The 18,449-nt window shown below is 45.0% G+C and overlaps 1 protein-coding gene across 11 annotated transcripts in view; it reads right to left on the bottom strand.

The window, feature by feature from the left end:
• The window catches only part of satb1b (SATB homeobox 1b), a 61,377-nt gene extending 44,291 nt beyond the window's left edge, over positions 1-17,086 (bottom strand). For 9 of the 11 annotated variants that reach the window (XM_066644476.1, XM_066644510.1, XM_066644519.1 and 6 more), the window contains exons 1-3: positions 5,812-6,295; positions 2,730-2,969; positions 627-803 (exon numbers count right to left, since the gene is read on the bottom strand). In XM_066644476.1, coding sequence (XP_066500573.1) covers positions 627-803; positions 2,730-2,940 — 388 coding nt within the window. In that variant the 5' untranslated portion in view covers positions 2,941-2,969; positions 5,812-6,295. Of the gene's footprint in view, positions 1-626; positions 804-2,729; positions 2,970-5,811; positions 6,296-11,909; positions 11,990-16,800 lie in introns of those variants that run through there. The other 2 variants (XM_066644484.1, XM_066644493.1) reach the window with 2 other exon arrangements.
• Positions 17,087-18,449: the final 1,363 nt, after the last annotated feature.

Here is an 18,449-nt window from a genome sequence, read left to right as displayed (position 1 = left end):
CCTGGCCGACCTGCTACATTCTGACCTCCCCTGACCCCCCCAAGATTAAGCGAGGCGGAGAGCTCGGAGATAACAGCTTAAAGGCTCTAAAACCCCAGGTTAAAACACTCTCCAAGATGATCTCAGATATCGAGGGCTTGGAGCGAATGAGGGAACATTCAGAACATTTGGGTCCAAAATAATGTGGCACTTTAAAGATCAGTTATAGCACCTGTAAGAGCAGAGATAGGAGAAGCAGCAGATTAAATATTTAATGAACGCAGAGCTTACGTGTGTTTTTATACACTGTCAAAAAAAAAGGTACGGTAGAGGTCCATTATTGTTCACTGAAAGATACAAACAGTGTAAGTGTGTCTTTAAAGGTGCAGCAGTGGTGTTCCCTAAAGGTACATTACACTCTCTTCTCCAGAAGGAGAGCTGATTATTTGTAATCTTTCAATACAGAACTGTGTCAAATAAAATAACATAATAAAAGTCCTGGAGATGCACATGAAATCAACACAATTAATATAGAATATGGTACAATTACGTTCCGTAACTGAAGGTACAGGACATGCTCCATTGAGGGTACCACCACAGTGACTGTGTGTGTGTGTGTGTGTGTGTGTGAGAGAGAGAGCTCCTACCTTTCGCCTGGGCGGCTGAGCTGTGTGAGTATCCCAGCGAGAGGAGAGCCATCTCGATCAGCTGATTGAAGAGCATGTCTTTCCTGACCAGAACAAACTCGGCGTGCTCTTCTCTGCTGTCAAACTCTATGGGGTTCTCGTAGTGCTCCACCACACAGAACACTGGCAGCATGTTGCCTAGAACACGTCACACACAGAACACCCCCCAGCTGTTTGTTAGTCCACAGATAGATAGCGACGGTTTATGGTCCAAAGAAAAACACTGTAATTTCACAAAACCTTTTTTAAACTTCCAGTGGAAGTCGAGGTAAAAACATCGTATTCCAGATCAACTTTGCCGCGTTTCTATTGGTCGGTGCATCCTGACATTTTGACACCGTGTGAAGCTGCTGTTTTTGTTTGGACCGGGACAGTGTTTTTATTTTAGATAGATATTCATGCGATATAAACGGCGTATACACTACATTCACACGTCATAAACTGATCACAGTGCACTGTTAAATAATCCGCGGCGTATTTGTCTGAATATATCATTGAAACAAAACACAACGGTGACACTGCAGTGATTCCACCGCTGAAGCTGGCTGTCCCTGTTTAGGTGCTCGTGTCACACTAAAGAAGCTCTCTCTCTAACCTTCCCACGATGCTCTGCGGCAGCTCCCTGCACTCCATAAAGCCCTGAGGTTTACAGATCTGTGTAAACACTTCCCTGCTATTAGATAAAATGAAGAATCCCTGTCCAAAGCAGTCATGTGTTGGGGTTTACTGAGCAAATATCACTTAATACCAGGCAGCTGAAACACTGCACTGCTGAAATTAGGAGGAACTTTGGAAGAAGGTTCATTGCGTTTCTTTTATTTCCTACCCACTGTGTGTGTGTGTGTGTGTGTGTGTGTGTGAGGAAGATGAGAGCAATATTAAAGCAGGGGCATCATAATAAGTTTGGCTTCTGAAACCCAAGGCATGACCTTCCTGAGGATGCCAGCGTTTTCTGGCAACTAATCGATAAATAGGGTAATCGCAAACAGATGCCAAGGAATGTGCTGAAGCAGGGATTTTCCGTTTTTAATAGATAAAGATCTAACAATAAGGACTGCTGTGTAGGTTCATTTTGGGATCAATACAGGCTTTGTTCGGTTGCGAGCTGAGAAGAGCCCGTGCTAAATATTATTCGGCGGAGACAATGCCTGCCGCAGCCTCCGAAAGTTCAGCGAACACTCGTCAAAAGTTCGCCACCCGAACGGCGCGGGGTGGTGGAGAGGCTTCGGAACAATCAGTGAGGATCACGACGCTACGTCTGCGGCTGGGTTATTAAAGCTAAAGCACCGTCAGAGCTTTCGCGGACGTGCAAATAAATAAATAAATAATGTAATGGCACAAAAATAACAGAGAGAGCTACGATGTCATTACCCAGAACTAACCCAGACCTCATTGTAGCCCTGCGCATCAGAGGCCCACGACAATAGAGTCGTCTGCGCACTCCTGACAGACAGAAAAGAGCTGTAATATGGTAATGTCCCTGTAAAATGGGGCTTTTTCTAGCAAACGCCACTGCACTCTTGCTTTCCAGTATTTTGCTAACACTGTCTGATGCAACATCCACGTACGAGTGTCAGACCAAACCGCACGGTCCCTAAATAACATGTAACAATGCCCTTAAGACCACTGCTTACACTCACAACCGCATACGAAAAAAAATATTAGTTATACATTAGTCATGTGATCATTCAATAGTCGGTGGATAATATCTCTTTAGAATAAAAAGCCTAATGAGATCATATCATTCACAGACCTGACCTGACCCACTCCAATAGCTTAACAATAACTCAATCATTTTGCATTGTTTTCCATACAGTTACGGAACAATAAGCACTGAAAGTGATGCACTGAATTTTCACTCATTTAAACGTGAACTTCATTTGCACATGAATAAAAACAGATTACATTAAGTTTGTCCCACAGTGTTCTTACTTCTCCGTAGCGCAGTGAGTTCAGTGAGTGCATCACCTTTGTTCATTCGGTGGACATTCGTTTATAAAGGGTTAAAAAAAAAAAACAAACAAACAAAAAAAACTCTCGTCAGAGGACAGGCCACGAACTCACCCCTCTTGTGACAGGCTTTCAGGAGGTGTGTGGAGGGTTTGAAGCTGGCTCCGGAGAGTTTGGCCCCGGTGCTGCCGAGGCGCGAGCGCCCCTGGGGGCTGCCGTTCTGCTCCAGTCTCGCCAGCTTGGCTGGAGGGGCCTTGGCCTCGTTCAGGCTGCTGACCAGCTCACAGTTCTCCTTCCCCAGGCACGCGTCGCTGAGATGATCCATCGTGACTCAGCTCCACTGCTCACTTTCACCTGGGGGGGTGGTAAGGGAGACATCGGGTCAAAAAAGCGTGCCCCAAAAAAACTAGCACTCAAGAACTGTACGTAGATGTGCGTTAGTAACATTAACCTCGGTGAGTACACAGAGCGCGAGAGCCTTATTTACAGTGTGGCAGAGCTTTACACAAAACAGCAGCAGGTGGAAATGGAAAATATTCATCTGAGACATTAACTGTAACAAAGAACGTAAAATAAGGGACATCAATAGAACAAAATATGCAAAGTAGGTAATGACATTATGACATCACAATGGCAGTGACTTTCAGGTGCATGTGACTCTCTTGGCAGTCCAGCATCATGTGTACAAACACTTTTATGCTCGGTTTGGAGGTGCGCGAGTTAAACGAGGAGTGGTATTACCTTTATGAATTTAGACAAATCCAGATCTCAATAAAATCTGCTCTTAAACTCGCTCACAAGACCACTACCTTTAAAACAACAACAATAATAATTATAATAATAAAATAAAAAGAACACGGTGTTACACTTCAGTGCACTTTACCTTTGCCTGCACTTGTTGTAATGATATATGGGTTCCTAAATATATAAACACACGTAATAAATGGTTAAATGTGTGCTTTTCTAAATAATAAATTGGCCTTAAATAATGTGTTTCCGAGCACGGGAGTGTGAAAGCACATATATGAGCGTGTGTGGGGTTCGTGTTATATATTTAAGAGCAGCATATTAATCGCAGTTTCCCACACACGATCCCTGGTGGCTCCACTAAGGTAAGGAAAGGAGATAGTGTTGCACTTGGTGTGTGCAAGTCCTGAGCGGCAGAGAGTTCACGTCTCACGCGTGTGAAGGTATGTCTACGTACACGTGTCTATCCTGTTTATACAGACACACAGAAATACGAGACTCTCCTATCGTTGCTGACATGAAGGTGTGGATACTTCAGGAACTCAGAGAGAGAAAACACACCGAGATCCGGGGTATAGTTGTGTAGAGGTGGACACACGCTACTTGTGTCTTTACTTAAATGTGGGGAGTCTAACACCTACACAGTGTACGTTTACATTTACGAACAATTCAAAGCGATAAATTAATCAACAATCTTCCTCTAAACTACGCCGACAAATGATATAAAACCTGCTTAAAGTTTTGTGCCACGTAAATAGCTCAGTGACAACTACAAAAGAAAGTTAACAGATAAAATTAGCACACACTCACACACTCACACACACACACACACACACACACACACATCCCTGTGGCTTACTTTAACTTGCAAATTCACCTACATTACTGAACCCTAAACGCATAAATAAGAATGGGACGCTAGGGCTGACACATACTGAAAAAATAATGATAATAAAAACGCAGGGTTGGAGTTTGTAAATTTGCAACAGGAAAAAAAAAAAAGCTAAACCCCTCTTCAGTCCAAGCTAATGCTACATGGCATTTACAAGCTCTCGTGCCATCGCTGTGTTCCCCGTTTTTTAGAGCATGTATTATGTATGCCTGTCCCACTGCAGAGTCCCATGTGGAGAGAAAACAAGCCAGTTTTTGTGCAAACGCATTAATTTGCAGAGGATTCCACTTCAGTGATCACTGCACCGTGCGGCAAACCTTTCCGCCGAGCACCAGGAGGACTGCGCAAAAAAAATATACACACACACACACATCCAGAGCACAAAAACCACTTTATAGACTTGAGTGTCACTGTTCTGGGGGAAGGGAGGACTGAGGGGCAGAACAGCACTAAACACTTTTGAGTAAGTAGTGACACATGAACCTCTTGAGCCTGGAGAAGACTAAAAAAAAAAAGAGAGAGATAAAGAAAAAGAACGAGGGGGTGTTCTCCGCTCTCAAACACTTTTCTGTTTGGTTCTGGCGCTAAAACGTTCCACACGACTGGTGTTATTCAAATGTGTCATCTTCTGCGGGTTTCTAAAACAACAAATCAGTGTGGGACGGGGGGCAGGTGGCTCGGTTCCGTACGGTGATGTACGCCGTTCCTGCAGGGGCCTGTTAACAACTTTCACCGCTGCGAGGCACACATTAGACTGTAATCCGAAAATATTAAAGCTGTAAATTCCAGTGAGTTCAAAGGTGTGACTTTCTAAACCTACGGGGGATTACGGGCGGCGCGGGCCACAGAAGAGTCTCCCACCCCGTGTTTTCTGCTCACCACAAAACTTTGGCTGACGGCGGGGGGGTCGGGGTTTATTCTGCCGGTGCTGAGGTGTGTAAAGATATATGTTTCAGAAGCAGAGAGCGAGCGGAAGGAGGGAGGAACACTGGAACGTGACATGAGAAACGGCGGCCTCGGCCTCGGGTTGACGTGTGTGTTCTGTACGCGCTGAAAGAGAGAGGGATGAAGTGTAGCGTGTAACAGCACTTTTGAGAACGCCTCCATTTTTGTGACCACTGGGGAAGGACTTGAACTTCGGTGGAGGTCAGAAAACCCCATCAAAGTCACTGAACGTCTCCTACGCAAATAAAAAAGAGCCAGAAAATTACAAACTTCAACATCTGACTCGTCTTTTTTTGTTATTATTATTTTTAAACTACAGAGTGCTACAGATGTTGACCCTCCTCTGTTTGTACTTTCCTTGTGCACCTCTCTCTCTCTCTGAATTATGAAGAAACGTTTAAACACCTGAGCTTTGACATTCGTGATTCCGTGGCCCTCTGGCTACATCTGTCACACCTGACATCAAAGTGCAAGATAAAAGAGGAGGTGGACAGACAAAGAGACGGAGACAAATCACACACCATTTACATTCGTGCAAAAATAAAAGAAAAAGAAAAGAAGACAAGGCTGGGACGTCAACAGAGAGGTGACTCCGACAGGGCACTAACTCACCAGGAGAGGACTGGAAAGCACATAAAGGGACGTGAGGGTGAGCAGCGTCTGGTAAGTTTCAGCTGAGGAAAGCAGGAGGAGAAGTGAGAGAAAGTTGAGCGTTTGATGCTGCGCCGGCAGCGCTGGCTTTCAGCGGGAGGTCTCTCGGTCCTTCGGTGGGGAAATGTCCTGCTTCTCTGAGGCTGCGTGTGCGCGCATGATAGAGGAGCTCTGGAGGTGTGTAAACACTGAGAGCGGGCTGAAAGTGCGCTGTCCCGGCCGACGGCGGTGATCTGACGGCGATAGGATGGCGATCTGGAGCTGGAACCGAGCTCCGAGCTCTGGTAGTTGTTCAGCGGGCTGCTGCTGCGGCGGCGGCGGCGGAAAGTGAGCCTCTCTCGGTCATCGCCGCTTCGTTGTGCTAGGGGTCCGGGGCGAGGGGCGCTGTGGCGGCGGCGGTAAGCGAGGCTTTAAAAGTGCGATGTGCTTCTGCGCGTTGTCGAAGGCGAATGAAGGCGTGTGTGTGTGTGTGTGTGAGTGTGTGTGTGCCCGCGAGTGTGTATGTGTGTGTGTTAGAGCCGCATGGCCGCTTCCCTCCGCCTCTCTCTCTCTCTCTCTCTCTCTCTCATTGTTTCGTAAACGTCTCTCTCTCCCCCTCCTCTCTCTCCTCCTCTCTCTGTCCCCATTAAATTATTAGTTGTATTGACTCATCACTCCCCTCCCCTCTGCCTTTTTTTTCTTTTTTTTATCTTCTCCCCGTTAAAAAAATGAAATACAAAATAAAATAAAAATAAAATGCATTTTTTAAAAGAATTGACGAGACAACACAACAAAAAAAGACAAAAGTATAAAAGAAAAGGAAACAAAAGAGAGAGAGAGAGAGAGAGAGAGAGAGGGGGGGGAGAGAACGCGCACGCGCGGAAGATGTGCGCGCGCGTAGGAATTTTTAATCAGCTTTGATTAGACAGGGGGAGAGAGAGGCGACTGCGCGCGCGTGCACGAGGACGGCGCGCGCACACAAACCTACAAATCGTGCACACAGCCAGAACCGGAGCGCGCGCCCGATCTAACGTAAGACGTAAATAAAGGTATAGACGAGATTGTTCACACATCTCTCTCTCTCTCTCTCTGCTGTTCTTTCCTTTATCGCTTTACAGTGAGCGCGAGGGTCTCGTGCACTTTAGCACGAGCTCAGAAAAGCAACAGCAGTGCAATTAATGTTCATTTACCGAGCTCGTGCGCGGGGTGATGTTCTGTCGGAGATTCACGGCATTCACTACAATTTTACAACATAAAAACTGTCAGAGAGAGAGAGAGAGAGAGAGAGAGAGAGAGAGAGCAGTGAGAGAGAGAGAGAGAGAGAGAGAGAGCGAGAGAGAGAGAGAAGTGCAGACAGAAACAACCAAAACAATGCCATTCAACCACAGAACAGTCATAATACAGTGAGTGTGCGCGAGGGCGAGGGCGAGGAGTCTAAACAGAGTCTCAAACGCAGTCCAGTCACACTTTAGCTCCACTTTCCAACTCATTAAAAGCAGCCCAGAGTTTTCTCACAACTCAAACCCCACTGCATTATTGTAATGTGCTGATTCCTGTGCATGCCCCGCTCTAATCTGCTCTGTTCGGCTGCTCACTGGAAGAGTGCAGGGTGTAATAAGCTAACTGCATGGCCATGAAAGCACAGCCTTTAATATGGTGTGTATTAATAGCTGACTTTGTGGAAACTGTGCAGCGCTTGAAGTGATATTCCGATACCTTCAACTGAACACTGAAACCTGTTCGGTTCTATTCATACTCCCAGTGGGCAGAAGGTGATGCGTTGTCATTTTCACAAAGTGTACAAGCTCATAAAAACGTGTGTGTTTAATACGACCATGCCATAGAGGTGTAGTGTTTATTATTATACGGCTGAGGTATAAACATAGTGTTTATTAATATACAGCAGTGATTAAACACTCATTCTTGAGTGGTTCGGTTTGGGGTCATCATCGCACTGTGTTTAAAAACGTGTTCAAGCTCTTGGGCGTATGGTATAATGTAGTAGAGATGTATAGCAGCATTGTGTTTATTTATACAACACTGAGACGTAGTAGTACACTGTTTATAACCGTGTAACGTTACGTTTCTCAGATTATATCTCCTCTGTATTTTTGGTTGTGTTCACTACAGATTGTAAATGACACAGTGTTAATGTGACTAAGTAATGCGTGTGTAACATGATGTTAATAAACACTACGTTTGGATAAATACGGCTAATAGAAATAATCAACCCTGGCGTATTCACTTAGCGCAGTAAAGGAGCTTAAAAATGATGTTAATATGAGTCTTAAATTGTTAATATATGGCTGAGGTATTGTTATTCATTGTTTATAAACAACGTAGAATATTAATACTCTATAATAACAATAATAATCCCTAACATTTCCTGTTGTATTCACTGTAGGTATCTTTTGTGACATACAATGTGCAACCCATGATTTCAAATCCACGTAACGCCAACATAGTGTCTGTTATTAAGCCTCTGACGCCGTTTACAAACAGCTGAGATTGTGCAAATGTGCGCCACGAAGTCCGTAAAGCGCAGTGAAAACACAGCCGCCGATACCGGAGGTGTAGAGCAGTCATTAGACCCGAGTGGCCCCTGAGAGACAGGAAACCCACCAGCGCTGCAAAAGCATGCAAACCCTTTCTCGAAACTCGCAACGACACGACCGTCCTTTAATTCATAAAACACGCCTGCGTCCAGGAGTGGCGTGGAGGGCTGCGGCGAACGTGAGCTCTCGACCCCAACGTGGGCCGATAAACGCGCAGAGCCGTGGCTTTGGGTCGCTCCGAGTTTGCGTCTCTTGGCATGACCTTTCTGCACAGGTTTGAGGATACGTTGCATTTCCGGCGCTGACAGCATTTGCACTCCGCTTACTTCTTGCACTCTGGGGGTTGCGAGCTCGCAAACTGGTAGTGGGTGGCGGAGCGAAAATAGCTCAGAGACAGTAGAGCAGGAGCTAGAACCCCAAATGGGCAACTAGGTGATACTGTAAACAGACGCGCCCGGGAAGAAATAAAAAACAGACATGCTGAAGTTAAGGAAAGATAATTAGCGCCGCCCCACATGGTATTTACCTTGAGATTTATTAATTTCTTCCCGTCTCCTCATCCGCAGACGTTCATTTCATTCAGCTCAGCTGTTTAGCTACAAACGGTTAGCAATGCACAGCCCTTGTTTATCAGTCACTTAGAGGTTTGTTTCGGCATCCGTAAGCTGTAAAGCTGAGGCTCTTTGTGTGTGTGTGTGTGTGTGTGTTATTTCTCTCCCCGCCAAGCCGTCTGCTTTATTCGCTCGCACCTAATGTACAGGCAGAGGTAGGCTGATGCGGCCGCCATGTTGAAATGCGCCACAGAAGCTTTAATATCCACTGTTGCCCGTCCAAGACCATCGCACAGCTTCGGCCGGCCTTGCCAGGAGGGGCTCGCTTCTGCCAACAGGTGCTGACACTGCCAAGAACCCTGGCACACGCACACACACACACACACACTCCCAACAACACCTTCTCTGACATCCAGAAGGGCACAGAGCTTCAGAGTGCGGCGGTGATTTGATCACCCGTGATTATTATTTAACACTCAATTATCTAGTAGAGCGTACGACGAAATGTAAAATATAAAAGGCCAATTTCGCCAAGCTGTGTGTTCGCCACGACAACGACAACGACAACAACAACAACAACAACACACAATAAATAAATATATTAATAAATAAATAGCTCAGTTAATGCATCAGGGAAGAGTAGCTTACTGAGAGAAGGCAGTGAGATCCCTCCGCGTGAGCCCGCTTCATTCTGACAGATCGCTACATTCCTGCACTTTTTTAACAGCATAATAATCACACAAGGTATTACAGTAAGTCTCTCAAATCACAGATTACATTATTGGGTGCTCTGCCTTGCTCCCTGCGATGTAGCAGATGATGATTCAGTTAAGTCTTTAGTTTTCTGTCAGCTCGTGTTACAGTAAGCCCCTAACATTTAAAAACTAGTGTGAGGTCTCACGCCGTGACTTAAAGAGAAAGCGTGGTTTCCCGCTGCCGAGAAGTCCAAAAGGTTACAATGCCCCGGTGCCTCGAAGGCGATTTGCATGTCAGCGTTAGTAAAGTGGCACATTTGCATGATCGGTTTATTCAATTTTGGTCCAAAGCGTTCGCCGCCGTCTCTCTCCGCAACCCGAAGTTTGGGGCTCGGTTGGAGAACGCGCATGGCAGAGAATCAGTGCGGCGTACAGTAAATCAGCGATGGAAACGGTTTCTCATCCAGACCCCGTTCACCAACGCTGTCCCGAACGCTCATGTAGGCGTTGTTTTGTCTCAGCGTTCGCCAGTTCTGCGACGTTAAATGTGCATTAACGTGATTATTGGAGCTGCCGTTATAAATCAGGGCCAAGTGTATCTCGGCAGTTTGATAATGTAACCAGCATGGGGTAGAGTCATCACTGCCCACTTCGCTCTCTCTCTCTCTCTTCTCTCTTCTCTTTCTCTCGCTCTGCGAGGCTTCTGCACGCCGGCGGAGCCAAATACACCGGATATCAAATTCAGCATTGTAGTTTGACATGCATATCTTTGCTTAAAGGGATACTCTAGCCTCTTTCTCTCCAAGCTAAGCTCTAGCTGACGTTTTTTTTTTTTCCGTAACACAGAAGTCAATTACCATGGACAGTCATTTCCCTGTGCTTAGAAATGAGCAGGAAAACCCACTCGAAATGCACTTTAATAGAAGCCAAATGGGAAGGTGCCTCTGTGCCTTTTGTGTTCGTTGTTTTACTGAGCGCAGGGAACGGCGCTCTGGTTGTTTTCCCCACCTCCTGCTAAAAGTAAGGCCTAGGGAACAAGTCGGAAAACACTGGAGCGTCCCTTTAACGATGTAAACGCTCTCCTCCTGTAGATGAAGGCTTCCGTAAACTCGGAGGGTTCAAATGAAAAAATATATTATATTTAATTGCTACGTATGCGGTGGCAAAATTGGAGTGATGGTAATGCAGCGACCTAGTCTCTCTCTCTCTCTCTCAGTGCAGACAGATTCCCTTCATGGACTATGCCTGTGATGAGCACTGTAAAAAATCCCCTTGTGGCTTTTTTACTGTCTAAACGTGTGCCAGTCTGAGAGTGTGAATTTGTGTGTCTGTCTGTGTCTGTCTGTGTGTGTGTGTGTGTGATCAGGTAAGTTCAAGGTACGGCACTGTCCCAAGGTTTTGGCCACAACGGTTATGGCTCCACAAACCACCAACAAAAAAAAGGGCCCTGCTCTCCGCCGCCCCCTTTGGAGCCTGTATTAATGATTTAAAACCAATTATTCCCTCTCTGCACATGATGAGAGAGAGAGAGAGAGAGAGAGAGAGAGAGAGGGGCTCTTTATCTGCTCATCCCCCTCTTGTTTATTCCTCCTCCTTTTATCAAATTATAAAACAAATTAGTCAAGAGAACAATCAACTAACATCAGTTTCAAGGCCTTGGAAATGACTTTTCTGTCACTGGTGCAGGGGCAGTGTCACATGATCCAATAATTAGAGCTCTAATTTCTGCCTCGTGGATTGCGACATATCAACGATTAATAGAGTAAAAGAGACAGGGCGGTGTGTGTGTGTGTGTGTGTGTGTTTGTGTGAGGGAAGGAGGGAGGGAGAAGGAGAGAAAGTATGAGCAGCACAGTGTCGACGTGACCCTCGGGAAAGACACTGGTTGCGCTCTGTAGCGGGGTGGCTACGTTTGCACTGGTGGCCTGTGTGGAGCAGAACCCTTTAGCTGAACTTTAACGGGACCGTGACGCTCACAGGCCCTGCGTTGACAGAAGCGCTTGTCAACACCGCTTCTTCTCCTTTTTCCCTCCGTGCGTTTTTGTTTGCACGTTTGATCAAAGCGTTTGGGGCTGGAAAACATCGTAGAGGCGAAAGATTTGAATAGACTTCACTGCGAGCTAATCTGTGCCTCGCTAAATCTCTTTCTCTGTCTCTGTGTGCAAGTGCACGTGTGAGAGAGAGTTTGTGTGTGTGTGTGTGTGTGTGTGTATCTGCAAAAACAGAGAGAATATCTTTTTAAATTGTTTCTTTGGAAATCTGTGGGTGGGTATTAACAACCTGATCTTTTTTGCAGCGCGCGCAGCCGTCAGATACAGCACTCCTCTCTTTCTGTTGCTTCGACCAGAACAAAGGATTCGAGAAAAACCTACACAGATCGGATAACGACAAGCATAGAAATAAGAGACAATGACAGGAGATCAAAAAACACACATACGGACGGCCTAAATTTAGGCTCCCGGAAGCTGAAGAAGTTGAAGGTCCCGCTAAGCGCGTGTTCCAAATTCTATTAGGGATGGTACTGCGTGGCACGATAACATTGCCGTTGCGATTTTACACGTATTTCATCAAGTCGAACCATGGCGAAATCGACATGACGCACTTTTGCGGTGTTGTTTTGGGGGCGAGCGTGTAGCCGCCGCGTCTCTGCCTTTGTGTGAAAGGGGCCGGAGATAAAAAAAAAAAAAGAAAGCACGGCGCTTCAGGAATTAAAAGCGAGGACGGAGATTTAAACCGTCGGCTTGGTTTCGACGTGCCGAGGCAGAGCGTCCAAAAAAGTTGGACAATGTGGCGAAATTAAGCCCGAGCCTGAAACTGCGCATTAAAAAATGCGTCTGGGGTGGTATGGCTGTAATTGCCAGGCTTTTTACATTTTTGACTCGGAGCCCAGGAACGCACAAACAATGCCTATTAAGAGAGATACCGTTCATTATTATTATTTTCTTTTCTTTTTTTTTTTGTTCCTCATCAAACTGGTCTCAGCTTGTCATCAAAAAGCCTCCGTTATTACCTTCCCTCTCTATTAGGCCTCGTAAGAGGAGGTGGAATCTCCATCCAGCCACATATTTGGAAAAAAAAAAGGAAAGGGGGAGGAAAAAAATAAAAGACGAGACAGGCACCTTACTGGCGACAGTCTAATAAATACATGCGCTGGCAGCTAAACAGGTATTTACTGGGCTCCAAACCACAAGTATAATTTCACTCTTTGCTGAGCTGTTATTTCACTGCAGCGTTCATTATGGCGGTGGTAAAGACGATGAATGGTTTTAGCCTAGATATCAGTCTCGCCTTCACAGGCAAACCTAAACACACACACACACACACACACACCGACAAGGCCGCGGGAATTTCTGAGCCCCCCGCAGCCTGGGCTCCTTTTGTTACAAAAGGGAGGCGACTGAATCGCGGCCGAGTTGGAGCCCTGTCGTTTATAAAGGGACAAACCAGGTGTGACGGGATGGAAATAATTCATCGAGGATTGGACGGTTTGATTATGCTCCGAGGTGCTCTTCTCCCTCACCTCCAACCCACTGATGCGCTGAGTGGGTTAATTGGTCTCAGAGGGTCTGAGGGGATATGTTGTTTCACTCTCCCTTTTTCTCACCCTCTCACTCTCGTCTCTGGTTTTCAGTCACCGCCGTGTGTGTACGTTTCAGCCGCTCCGACCACCCTCGCCGAGGCCGCGCCGCTCGCGCCCGGGCGAACTCGCGCTGTCTGACAAATTACAGGCCAATTAAGCAGGAATCTAAAAGGCTGAGATGTGGCCTGATTGGGGAGAGGGGGGGGAGAGGGGAGGGAGGGGGGGTTGGGACTTCTTTCAGAGGCACTGAACACACCTCGACTTCCTGCAGTTACTGGCAATTCTGACTTGCACTACTTTCATTTCAGAGGACTGATATAGTGACCTATATGTGTCCCGAGTACACATATAAACACACACACACACACACACACACACACACACACAACAAGACAATAGAGGCTCAACACCAAACAAAGGTAGCGCAAAGTGTCTTAAACTTGTACTGAAACCTAAGAACGCGCATCTGCCACCTTTACCCTCCTCTTGGTTTTTAAAACTGCACCTGTGTGTTCTTAAGATTTAAAGCTACATTCATTTAAAGGTCTGATATAGACCTATTGTTATATTTCATTGTAATAACACTCATACCAGCCTTTTGTTATTTATATGTACGTGTATATACGTGATGTATATTTGAATACAGAGCTGTATCCTGTATATTTCAGTGACTAGCACTACTTTCATTTCAGGGCACTCATACTGTGATCTATAGCCTACATATAGTATACATGCGCCTCACACACACACACACATTCACTTGCTTCTGTTTTAAAACAAAACGCATCTATATATTGCTCTGAATACATTGCTCTGCAGCTACAAGGATGACACGGCTGAAGAAGTGAGCTACATGCACTTGACGACACACACAAACACTAATATTTATACATACACACCGCTGTCCAGGATTACGATTATTGATACGTACTATAGCTCTGTGTTTTTGAGTTTTCAGAAGCTATGTTATTGTTATTATTATGGATTTACAGCACCTAGAAACACATCACCTGCCGACTTCATCACTCCACAAATGGAACCTGGGGAGAACCCGTCTGAAGCCTGTCCTCTCCCCACCTGAGAACTAGAACGCACGTTCCCCTGGCGGACTGGCCTCACGGCGAGTGACGCGAGGAGATCAGTATCTCTTCATTCAGCGCCGGCTATCACTGTAACGATCACAGTGTGAAGTGTGAAAATGAGGTTAAGTCATGGCAATAATTAGGGTTAACCTGTTTGAGTCGAGATCAAGGAGATGGAGGTTTGGGGGGGTCAGTTTCACATTCATGAGACTGGTGCAAAAAAAAAAAAAAAAAAAAGCAAGGACCACAAAAAAGGGCAGTGAGAAAAAACGACAAAAAGAAAAAGAGAAACAGAGGGGAATTAACGCTCATAATAGTGCCTTTGATCTTAAACAGCACTTACAAGAACTGGCAGTGGCAGTGACAGGAAGAGCTCTGTGGCTCCGTTCTGCGAAATAGTGACCAGACAAACCGCACTAATTCTACCAGAAGAGAACAAAATCACCTGAAGAACAACAACCTGACGCTCGCTGTGCTAAAAAAACAACAGAAAGGAAGCAAAAAAAGAAGTGAGTGAAAGGTTAAAACAGTGCAGGTGCGAGGTGGTGTTCTAGTTTGGTCCATTGCAAAAACGACTGGGTTGAGCTACGTCTTATAGGTTTTAAAATGGAAAAAACAAACAAAAATGAGCAGTTTTCCGAGTCGTTTTAAAGTTTTAACGCGAATGCAAATACCATCCAGTGGAAAACAGAGCTGGGCTTGTGCTTGTGCAGTGCATATCATTTTCATACACATTCTTATCAGAGCTGTCCTGTCATTGTCAGTGATTACCATCAGTTTTTTTAAAGCGGTCAGATATAAACAACTACTATGTAACACACCACCACAGCTACGAGCATCACTAACTCGTACAGTACATGTGTTAGCGTGAGTTCCTCTCGTATCCAGCACCTGTTTGTGTCTCTAAGGCTTCAGCTTCGTGGATCATGTTTAATTTGAACTGTACTAATCACGTTTCCACTTAAATTAAATATTAAAGAAAAAAAGCCTGAAATAAAATAAGACGTAAATATAAAACGTACGGGGGGGGGGGGGGGGGGGGGGTGCACCATTGACTCCGTACAGTACATACATCAGAGCCACCAGCGATAAATGAGAGCTGAAGTGTGTAAGACACACGCAAAGAAAGGTGGAGGTGCCCACTCATCCCTCAGACCGCACTTCCATTTCCAAGAAAAGAACCACGGGATGGAGCCATGTCCTGGAGCCATGCTTTCTCTACGCATGCATTTTCAGCATCCATCACCAAGCGAGGCTATGTATAGTGTTCGTTTCCATGTGACAGGGGCTTCGAGAGCCTGCCGGATGAGGGTGGACGGCCAGATCTAATTTAGACAGAATAAGGTCTGTTTGAATGCTGCCTGTTTGTGACAGTGTAATAGTTACGCAAGTTTTGTTGGGGATTAAAGATGTGGCGTATGGTTCTCACCGAGATATTCCCTTTTGTTTACGTGATGATGAAAAGGTGGAGAATCGACATGTGCAGTATATAGTACACTGGATATCTTTGAACAACAACACATTGCCTTTAGAATGTGAAGGTCAGTGTATGTATGTTGATCTCAAATGATTTATGGGCCATCGCTGAATTGTCAAATGTACGTTGTTCGTAATCAGTAAATCATTAAGATGTAAAAGACTAAGTCACGTCTGAAGAGTTTAAAGCGTCTAAATCTTACTTTAAATAACGTTGTAGCATTTGGCAATTAAAAATACCTGAGAAATCTCGTTGTACGTGCTCAGATAAGGTTTGGGTATTTTTTAAAAGAATTTATTTAAGTACTTACAGAGGAGGATGCAAAATGTTCTCAGTTTTATTATTATTATTAAAGACAATAAAAAAAACATACCGAAAAAAAAACAGCACACGTGTAGGTTAAAAAAAAATACAATACAGCTATAAGCTAATTGTGCTGCAGACATTTTGACCTCTGCTTGCGCTTACAGCATATAACTGGGCATTTCACGTTAATACACTCTGAGTAACTTTGTTTGGGAAATTTTACTCGCCAGTTTAAGCAGAAATGCTGTAAAAATAAATTCGTATTTTGTGCTCTCAATACAGACAGTGACTTTCGACTTAGGTCTTGCCAAGCCACCTGAAAACATCTGTTGCTGTAAAGTCATTTAACACCAGAAACCCCACCAGGTCACCTGACATTACTTTCACCTCTCAATTTAATTTTTGTGTATTGACCAACTCTAACTTTCAGCGTGAAATGTTTAACTGGGAGAAGACTTTACGAATTGATTGTCACACCTTTCCTTTTCCCTGGCGTTAACTATTTCTTTATCAAGCGATTGATGAAAGACGACAGCAAAAGGGATGTGACAGTGAGAGATGGAGGCTCGTCAATAATGGAGAGGGCTTGTTTTTGGAGCAGGTGTTGCTTGTAGTTAGCTGCTTGGCGGAGAGAAAGGTTGTTGTTTTTTTCTTTTACTCACGCGAGTCACCGGCTACGCGCGCGCGTGTGAAGTCAACGGACGGAGGTGGGTGAGTGGCACTTACCTGGTTTGTGCTTTGTTTTCGTCGTCTCTCGCTTCTTTTCTCCCATCCAAAGTGAACCGAACTGCTCTACCGTCGTTCGTCCCACAATGACAGGCTCGAAAAAAGTCCTTAATATGAATAAATGAGGATAAAATTAAGGAAAAACTAAGTGTCAGGGCGCGACGCCACTGGAGGGTCAGGTACCTAACGGTCACCGCTCAGCGTAACGGACTCTCTGGAATGCGTTCGTTCAAATTTTCAAAATTGGAAAAAGTTCGGAGGCGCGCGACACCGCGGCGCGGGAAATGCGTGCAGCGCGGGAGCTGCGGCCGGGATAGAGCTGCGGGAGTGTGTGTATGTTGTTGTGGAGGGGGTGTTAAAGGGGGGGCAGAAGGGGGGGCGGGGGCAGAAAGAGGGGGGCGGAGGCAGGTATAAAAAAAACACCTCCGGCTTCTCACAGGCTCCGTCTAAAACCACACTTCTACACTACACACAGCTTTCTGTTTCTACACGGACTTCATCGCACCCTCGCGGTCCTCTCTCTTCTCTCGTGCCCCACTTTGATTCCGCGTGCGCACCGCTTCTGCCCGCTACACTTTCTCCAAAGGGAAACAGGGAAGGTGTTTTTTTCCGCCAGTATTCGGACAAGCCCCGCCTCTTATCCGCTGCCATGGGCTACAACAACTAGAGGGCGGTCCGCTCTTCAAGCGCTAGTTGTAATTCTGAGCATCTCAGCCAATTACAGCTAAAGGGGGCGGAGCATGACGGTATTCAGGTGGGGAATCATAAAATAAAAAATAGTTTGGGCAATTATATATATTTAATAGAACAGAACAGGCACTCTAGATAAATAAATGGCCATTTTAAGTTATTTTTTTCTTGTTTTAAAAGATTAGCAAATTACATGTTATTTTAAAAAAAGAATAAAAAATAAATATATTAAATAAAATCTGCAATAACGTTTCACTGAGTTTTTATTTTATTGTATCTATTATTATTATTATTATTGACAATGTAAATATAATATAAAAATATATGTCCACTTCTTAAATTAACTAGCATGTAGCCTAATTTCAAAAATGTGTGTTTAAAATTTTTTATTAAGAACATCTGTGTATTCTTAGCAAAGGTGAGGCCAATCAAAGCTGAGCCAATCCTGGCCATTTAATTAGAATATGCAAAACGTGCACACCATCGTTTAGTACTGTGCTTACAATACTGTTCAAAAGTCAGAGAAAAAATGTTTCTTTAATTTATGTTACAGAGGATTTATAAAGTGCACTAACCCTAAGCCTCCATTCTTGTCAGATTTTTTTTTTAATTCCAAAGAATAATCTGTTTGTCCATTAATGTACATTAAGTTTAGTCTTAGAAGTTGTTTGCATTTTCTGGGAATGTGCCATCCCAAGCACATTCAGTGATGCGGAGGTCTGGGCTTTTGTGGCTGCCACTCTACTGCTCTGAGATCCACAGTGATGTCTCTGTTTGATTTCCTCTCTTTCTGTCTTTTTCTCAGTAAAGGCTTGTCAACAGCTCTGCATCCTTTCAGACCCACAGTGTTGATGTGGTATTCCCAGTCAACAGTGGGAAGGATGGACACTATCAGCTGTGGATTTGCTCAGGTCTGAAGCAAGTGTGGACCTTGATATTCTCTCTCTCTCTCTCTCTCT

Source organism: Hoplias malabaricus, chromosome 1 (genome assembly GCF_029633855.1).
Source record: "Hoplias malabaricus isolate fHopMal1 chromosome 1, fHopMal1.hap1, whole genome shotgun sequence".
In the NCBI taxonomy this organism is placed as follows: domain Eukaryota; kingdom Metazoa; phylum Chordata; class Actinopteri; order Characiformes; family Erythrinidae; genus Hoplias; species Hoplias malabaricus.
The sequence above is the reverse complement of the archived record's forward strand: the minus strand, read 5'-3'. Positions and strand labels throughout refer to the sequence as shown.